The 8,799-nt window shown below is 31.0% G+C and overlaps 1 protein-coding gene across 2 annotated transcripts; it reads left to right on the top strand.

Moving 5' to 3' along the window:
• The first annotated feature begins 1,835 nt into the window (after window positions 1–1,835).
• On the top strand, window positions 1,836–8,029 carry LOC108746246 (transcription initiation factor TFIID subunit 2). Of its 2 annotated transcripts, XM_018482891.1 has the most exons (19): window positions 1,836–1,953; window positions 2,048–2,298; window positions 2,600–2,816; window positions 2,891–3,107; window positions 3,428–3,666; window positions 3,737–3,958; window positions 4,037–4,250; window positions 4,339–4,590; window positions 4,668–4,876; window positions 4,976–5,215; window positions 5,307–5,556; window positions 5,905–6,045; window positions 6,125–6,315; window positions 6,401–6,612; window positions 6,703–6,922; window positions 6,998–7,151; window positions 7,235–7,399; window positions 7,471–7,644; window positions 7,759–8,013. In XM_018482891.1, the coding sequence occupies exons 2-19, from the start codon at window positions 2,253–2,255 to the stop codon at window positions 8,011–8,013; spliced, it is 3,618 nt and encodes a 1,205-aa protein (XP_018338393.1). In that variant the 5' UTR covers window positions 1,836–1,953; window positions 2,048–2,252. The 2 variants fall into 2 exon arrangements, with proteins under 2 accessions (XP_018338393.1, XP_018338394.1); XM_018482892.1 differs by lacking the exon at window positions 1,836–1,953 and having other exon boundaries at window positions 2,253–2,298; window positions 7,759–8,029.
• Window positions 8,030–8,799: the final 770 nt, after the last annotated feature.

The following is an 8,799-nucleotide window of genomic DNA, read 5'->3' as shown; positions in this document are numbered from 1 at the left end:
CGATCTGCACATATATTACATATAATATATACACATATATATATATATATACATATATATATATATATATATATATATATGTCTATGTAATTGTTGAAATATACATGTAAGACTTATACGAAGAGAAAAAGAAGGAAGATCAAAATATCAATTAATATAGTAACAATAATATCGCCTTTTACAAAGAAAATGTGACATTATCTTACTTAGAGCCATCCAAAGATTCCATCTTTTGGAATAATCGGTTCTAAGTAAGATAATGTCACATTTTCTGTCAAATTTTACTTGTTAAATAAATCTGGAAATCCGCGTATGTGATTGAGTCATCTTGCTACGTACTCAATAGGTAAAATTTACCAAAAAGTGGAACAATTGGGCCTTAACGATATCGACAAAGCCGTTAAACCCTTTAACAGAAAAAAGCAAATTAATAAAATCCTACATTGTGTGGTGAACGCACATTAAAGATACTAAAGTAGATCTATTATTTGTATTTTAGACGACCCTAACTTTCGTCTCCTCGATATAAGGATTATCTGATCGAATATATGTAATAGTAACACACGTAAATAAAAGAAATATGTACACTCGTTAAATAAAATATTATCGCAGGGTGATAAGTTTCTACGATCTACGTATCGGAAGAAATTACGAAAGCGTTCATAAAAAAAAAAATGATTAATGATGTATCCTCGTCCTTTATATCGACAAAAGACAATTACAGACTTATCTAATAAAATTTATCTTCATTCTTCTTTCTAATCTAAACTTTGCAGATGTCATTTGCTAATAAAAAATTCAAACTTTCAATAAATGTAATAAAGCAAAGTTAAAATATATGTAAAAAGATTAATAATGTATAAATAGTATTTATTTCTTAAGATATTATTAGAACTGTGTCACGCAGTAATTAGAGTTCTTTGAATTAATGAATATATATTATAAGGAAAAGCAAAACAAGGATTTTGAATCATAGACAGATTATTCTATACTGTCAATAAATTATTAAATCCTGGTAAAACATTTTTCATGCATAAATATGTATAAATATGTATAAACACGCATAAATATTCATAAACATGTATAATTATATATACATATATAATGAAATATGTCCAAACTTGTTTTTTTCTAAAACAAACAATGCGAAAATTATCCCTTTAATTATTTTTTATGTTTTTACATTAATATTATTATTTCTCTATTATACTAAAAAGTCATTTTACAAAAAAAAGAAAGATGTATGAACGTGTATCGACATATTTAATTATACATATTTATGAATATTTATACGTGTTTTGGTATGTTTATACATATTTATACACATTCATGCATGAAAAATTTATCGGGATATTACGAAAATATTTTAAAAAAATAAAAAATATTTACAACATGTGGCAGTAACAAATAAAAATAATAATATTTTAAAAAAATTTATGTAGATAAATGTAAGTATCATATATCTTTTTGATCAATTGGATTAATGATCACTTAATTAGACTACGTTTGGATGCTCACCCTTTAAGCACTTATAATTATCATTCTGTTCTAATTGTTCATTAGACAGTAGAAGCAAGAGTAGAAGCGCTAAAAGCAATGAAAGCGCTGAAAGCATACAAAGCGAATGCACTGCGTGTTCAGTACTGTATGTATGTACTGGCATCTGGAATATTTCCTTCACTCATCACGAATCACACGGAGTCGATTGTTTATCTCGAAATGAAGTGAAAATTATTTTCTCACTTTTGTAATTTTCACCTCATTTCAAGATACACAATCGACTCCTAAAACGCAGCAAACAGTCTGTAGTAGAAGAGACGCAGGCTGCATTCTGTTTCACGCATAATGCGCATGACGTATCATTTTATCTTTCTTTAATATTCGGTGAGCAACAAGGATAAAATGATGTATCATGCATACCATGCGTGAAATGGAACGCACCTGCAGTCACTTGTACATATACCAAATATTCATATATATGTTGCATGCAATGTGTTATTTGTATGCACAGTACTGTATACCGCATTACTTGAGATTTGTTTTCTAGAACTAGTATACTTTTGGAACTTTAAAGTGAAAAAATATACACAATTGGATATTTGACGAAAACGAGAAAGAAAATTCTAATGCAGGAATAAAAAGCAGATCAACAGATCTATAATCTATTAATATAGTATATTATGGAGTTCTGTGTATTTCCGTGTCTTATCTTTTTCTTTGGATGTAAAAGTGATATATAAATAAATAGAAACATGAAGAAAGAAAAAACAGGTGATAACAGTCGTCCCTATAAATTAGGTAAGAATAACGGATGCATCTTTGTTTAATAATCGTTTTCTCTAGGTTATGTTTTTGACAATCGTTTCCAAATTAATTTTTATTAATATTCATGGAATTTTACTTGTTTTGTACTATTAATTATAGTTATTTAATAGAAAATAATGCATATGATCTTACATGTCGTGGGGAATAAAAGAATTATATTTTTTATAGGTTATGCTCTAGAAGTTAGATTTATATACCAATTTATGTATTAAATTATATGTCTTTATTTTTATTGACATAATTAATGCATTGCAATGTACTTGATATATTATAGCTCATCAAATATTAAGCTTAACGGGAATAAGTTTTCAAAGAAAAAGCATAATTGGTTTTGTCGAGTTGACAGTTATACCTCTGCGAGACACACTAAGGTTGGTGAAGCTTAATGCTAAACAATGTAGAATATATAGAGTTTGTTTAAATGACACCTATGAAGCACCTTTCCAATATTTTGATCCATTCTTGGATATCTGTCAAAGAGACAGTAAACAGTAAGTGAATTTCTTTTGATAGTTTAATAATATATTCCAGATTATTAATAGACTAAGTATCAATTTTATTATAGACGATCCTTGGAATTTTTCTCTAATATGCACTTAGCTGCAGCTCAGAAAGTTGATCCTGACAATAACGCTGGTGAATTAGTAGTTCAAATACCACCAGATGCAGCGCACTTGGTTGCAGAAGGCCGAGGCTTAAGGATTAGCATCGAATTTTCTTTGGAACAACCACAAGGAGGTGTACATTTTGTGGTACCAAATTGCGAAGGAACTCTAGCTGAGGTAAATTCAGTTGTAATTAATGTTCTTTTTTAGTTATAGATTCCAAGATTGCAATATCATGTTTTATTTAGGATTTGATAGAATCTGGTGCAAATTATTAATTGGTATTAATTTTATAGATTTTCAGATGCTTTGTATTCTAGCGATAATGTCAATTTTTATAATCTTTCTTTATGAACTAAATGAACTAAAATTAATTTCAACAAACATTCTTCATTAAGCAATTTTAACTTTATATTTTTAAAACTAATTATTTATAAACTCTATAATGCAATAATATTTTTTCATAATAATGTTATTTATATGCTAATCTTTTTTAGAGAGGTGCTCATATGTATACATACAGCTATGAAAATTCGTCTAGATTATGGTTTCCATGTGTGGACAGTTTTGCTGAACCATGTACTTGGAAATTAGAATTTACCGTTGATGATTCCATGACTGCAGTTTCCTGTGGGGATCTGATTGAAGTAGTCTACACACCTGATATGCGGAGAAAAACATTTCATTACGTACTCAACACTCCTGCGTGTGCTCCAAATATTGCACTAGCAGTCGGGTAGGTAAATAGAAACAGTTAATAAATAATTTTATGTATAGTATGATAATGTAAATTCTTTTTTCTATAGACCTTTCGAAATTTTTGTGGACCCTTACATGCATGAAGTGACTCATTTCTGCTTGCCTCAGCTTTTGTCATCTCTGAAAGTATCTGCAAAATATATGCACGAAGCATTCGAATTTTATGAGGAAACTTTGTCCAATCGATATCCATATTCCTGTTACAAACAAGTCTTTGTCGATGAGATAGACGAAGATATCAACGCCTATGCTACTATGAGCATCTTAAAGTAAAATTGATTTCCTTTATTTTATGTGCCATTAAGCTCTAATATTGTGCTTGCTTATGACTATTTGTTTATTTGCAGTACAAATTTACTACATTCCACTGCAATTATAGATCAAGTATACATTACTAAAAAAGCAATGGCACAAGCAATTGCAGAACAATTTTTCGGATGTTTTATATCTATGCAAAATTGGTCAGATACGTGGCTACCCAAGGGTATTTCCACTTATCTAACAGGACTCTATGCGAAAAAATGCTTTGGAAATAACGAATACAGAGAATGGATTCAATCTGTAAGTACTTATAAGTCATAATATATTCAAATATTTGCTCTTTTCAGCTTATCAGTTTGATTGTCTTAATTGATATAATTTTTTTAAGGAATTACAAGAAGTCGTGAAATATGAAGAACAATTTGGTGGTATAATACTAGATCCATCTCAAGCACCAGCACCATTACCCATTGCAGCTAATACTCCAGCGCCTGCTCCTCGAGCTCCTGATCCTGGATTTTATTTTCCTATTAAAAATTTACATACCATGTCTCCAAAATATATTGAAGTTCTTCGCAAGAAAGCACATCTAATCATGAGAATGCTGGAACATAGGATTGGCCAAGAATTATTGCTTCAAGTAAATTTTTTTTTTTCTTCTCTCTAATGCATAATAGTATTAATTTAACTGTTAATTATGTATTTAATTTTTTATAGGTATTTAATAAACAATTATCTTTAGCGGCTAATGCTGCACAGCAAAAGATTGAGTCTGGCTTGTGGTCGCACATGTTAATTAGTACAAATGTATTTGCTAAAGCTATCTTTACTGTAACAGGGAAAGATATGTCAGTATTTATAGATCAATGGGTAAGAACAGGAGGACATGCGAAATTCAGTCTAAGTTTCATATTTAATAGAAAAAGGTATTTTTTTATTTAAATTTATTTAATTGCATTATCTTATATATCTGATATATTATCAAAATTAAAAAATATATATATATACACATACACACATTATAGAAATACAGTGGAGTTAGAAATTAGGCAAGACATTACACATCAAAGAGGAATTAGGAAATACGTGGGTCCGTTAGTAGTTAATATTCAAGAACTAGATGGTACTTTTAAGCACACGTTACAAATCGAAGGTACAATGGCCAGAGCAGATATTACGTGTCACAGTAAAAGTCGTAGAAACAAAAAAAAGAAAATTCCATTGTGTACTGGCGAAGAAGTTGATATGGATCTCTCTGCTATGGAGTAAGATCAAAAATTGTTTTAATTATAAACTTCGTGTAAGAATCGTAAACATTATTTGGCTGTTTTATTTATTAAAAAAAATTGTTTATAGTGATTCTCCAGTATTATGGATCAGACTTGATCCTGAAATGACAATCATGCGCGCTGTACAAATTGAGCAACCTGATTATCAATGGCAATATCAATTGAGACATGAAAGAGACGTCACTGCACAATTAGAAGCGATTGAAGCTTTGCAACATCATTCAACACCTGCCACACGATTAGCACTGACTGATACAATTGAAAATGAACATTGTTATTATAAAGTTAGACTTCGCGCTGCTCATTGCTTAACAAAGGTTAGTCATTATTAAATGTTTAATTCTTCTTCTTCAAGTGCCATACACTATCATCAATGCGTAGGCGCCCCCCTCTCATATACCTTTATACACTGATCGTACACAAAGTATATGGGGATTTACAGTTTAACCAATTCCGTGATAAGAAGGTTTCCTGGGCAAATAGTATATTATTTGGTGGTATGCCATTGCTTTTTGAGAGAAGTTACAAGCATATGAAAATTTTCGGTTCTACTGGAAATCGAATCCAAGATCTCTAATATAGCAGACCAGTGCACTGTTTGCTACACCACGCTCACACTCTGTATAATATTTAATTAAATATTATAAATATATACATACTTACAGGTAGGAAACGCAATGGTAGCAACTTGGTCAGGTCCGCCAGCAATGTTGGCGATATTTAGAAAATTGTTTGGATCCGCGTCGTGCCGGCGGATTATTAAACAGAACAATTTCTCGAATTTTCAACATTATTTTCTACAAAAGGTATGGATTAACATGTATTTACATTGCATCAGAATTATTTAGTAGTATCTTTTCTCTGAACTCTTGTATATCTGTACAGACTATACCAGTTGCAATGGCAGGATTACGTAATGCCCATGGCATTTGTCCACCGGAAGTATTAGCCTTTTTAATGGATCTTTTTAAGTATAATGATAACAGCAAGAATAGATATTCCGACAATTATTATAGAGCTGCACTAATCGAAGCTCTTGGTGCAACTGTTACACCGGTTATCAGTGTACAACAAGGGTATAAACATCTAATTTTTATTTATATAAATTATAAACAGATAATAATCTAACAAGTAGATAAATTTCTTAATGTATCATTACAGAACGGCTATTACAGCAGAATCTCTATCAATTGACACAAAGGCTATTTTAGAAGAAGTCACAAGAAATTTAAACTTAGAGAAATTATTACCCTGCTATAAATATACCGTTAGCGTAGCTTGTCTTAAAGTTATACGTATTCTTCAAAAATTTGGTCATCTTCCAAGCAATCCTAATCTTTTCAGAGCATATGCAGCATATGGACAATTTATAGGTACTCTAGATTGCTCTAGACTTTCAAAATATTATCAGTATCAATATTCTGAGTTGCCAAAATTCTTAACGATCAATTAATATTTTTTAGACATTCGAATAGCAGCTTTAGAAGCATTGGTTGATTTTACTCGCGTGGATGGCAAATGGGAAGACTTAGAATTCTTATTAGATATGGCGGAAATGGATCCACATCCTGGTATACGTCATAGACTCGTACGATTAATGGTAGAAAATCCACCATTCGAGAGAGCTCATAAACATCGCTTGGATAAACCAGATCTAGTTGATCGTATATGGAATTTAATTAAGTATGACAATTTTTTAATCTTCTTTGTAAAATCTTTTTTTTTTTGTATTATTAACATATATAATTTTATTTATAGCGGCATGTTGTCGCACGATGCAAAGTTGCGTTGCGATTTGGTGGATTTGTACTATAGTTTATACGGCGTGAGAGTCCCATTTTGTCTTCCTATTCCCGAAATCGCGACAATCATGAAACCTAAAAAAGCTGGACCACCAAGTCCAGAACGTGAAGTAAAACTCACTTATAATAAAGTCTTTAAATAATTGTAAAACATTTTTTAATGACAATGTTTAAATCCTGGTATTCTGCTCAGGTGAAAGTTGCACCGGTACAACATGTAAAACACGAATCAATCGAAGAATCAATCGAGAACTTACCTGTTGGTAACAAGAGGAAACTATCTCCAAACAGAGATCCTCCAGGTCCATCAAATCCAGTGGAACATAGTTCAGAACAAAAACGACAAAAAACAAACAATGTATGAAAAATGATTTTATATCCTTTTTACCTTATTATTGGATAAATTAGTTATATACTGTATTTTAACAGGATGAACGGGGAATTCCAGTACCTGGTGAAGGAAAAGTAAAATCCGAGTATTACAGCGACAATTCTGCGTCACTTCCTGGTATCATGGGAACTCCTGGTCCTGTAGGTTTTGAACCTGGAATGTTTAAAAAAGATTTAGAAGACCATAAGCCGAAAAGTGATTCCAGCAACAAGGTACATGAAGTTTTTTCAAAAAATAGGATAAATATCTTTGTACATCAATCATTTTCGTGATATTATAAATGTCAAATATATTAAATTTGTAATGCGCATTTGCTGTTCTTGCAGAACAAAAAGAAAAAGAAGGATAAGAAAAAACACAAACACAAACATAAGCATAAGCATGATCACAAACATAACAAAGATAAAGAGAAAAAAGATAAGGATAAAGATAAAAGTAAAGATAAGGATAAGGAAAAGGAAAAAGATAAAAGCAAGGACAAGGATTCATCCACTTTAAAAATTAAAGATGAGACTCTTAGCTCTGCAAGTTCTAGTCAAAGCCCAGAGCCAATTGTCACTAATGAACTTCTGTTAATTTAAATAATAAAAATATAAACAACGATGAAAATAAAATTAAATATGTGTGTATCAATAATGTATGAAATGTTCTTATTCTAAGGACCATTTCATACATTGTTGATGCATACATATTTAATTTTATTTTCATCGTTGTTTATATTTTATATAACAATTTTTTATAAGTAATCGAAAAGCAATAAAATGTAAATTTATTCTTATATACATATATAGTGCATACATTTATAAATATTATATATATATGTAGATATATACATCTTCTTCTTCAAGTGTCATACGCTATCTCAGTAGGCGTCTCTCTCCCATATACCTTTGCACATTAATCCTACACAACGTATATGAGGATCTGCAGTTTAAACGTCAATTCCGAACGACAATTTTTGATAAGAAGGTTTCTTGGGCAAGTATACTACTCGATAGTTTGCCATTGCCTTGCGAGAGGAGCTACGAGTTATGAAAATTTTTCGGCTCTGCTGAGGGTCGAACCCGAGATCTCTAGTATGCTCTAATATATCAGGCCAGTGCGCTGCTATATCACACTCGCACACATATATAAAGGGTGTCCCAAAATTAACGCAAGATTTGAATTTGCCGCCATTTGTGCAGTAAAGTATTGGCAACCCAAAAAAAAAACAATTTAACAGCTGACAGTTTAGGGTTAGTGAAAATGAGTTCGTTGAATGGATTATTGAATCATCAACAAATGGATGCTGATTTTTCGAGCAAAATCATCCTAAGCGATGAAGCACATTTTCACTTTGATGGCTTTGTTAATCGCCAAAATTGCCC

The sequence above is a fragment of the Trachymyrmex septentrionalis genome, unplaced genomic scaffold, assembly GCF_001594115.1.
Source record: "Trachymyrmex septentrionalis isolate Tsep2-gDNA-1 unplaced genomic scaffold, Tsep1.0 scaffold161, whole genome shotgun sequence".
Lineage (NCBI taxonomy): Eukaryota > Metazoa > Arthropoda > Insecta > Hymenoptera > Formicidae > Trachymyrmex > Trachymyrmex septentrionalis.
This window is presented reverse-complemented; position numbering and strand designations above follow the sequence as displayed.

Excerpts from the sequence above, each read along its gene's own strand:
- LOC108746246 (XM_018482892.1), top strand. The coding sequence starts at position 2,253 with ATGAAGAAAGAAAAAACAGGTGATAACAGTCGTCCCTATAAATTAG. Across the intron at positions 3,959-4,036 it reads GCTACTATGAGCATCTTAAA|TACAAATTTACTACATTCCA; the intron begins GTAAAATTGATT and ends GTTTATTTGCAG. Across the intron at positions 5,216-5,306 it reads ATGGATCTCTCTGCTATGGA|TGATTCTCCAGTATTATGGA; the intron begins GTAAGATCAAAA and ends AATTGTTTATAG.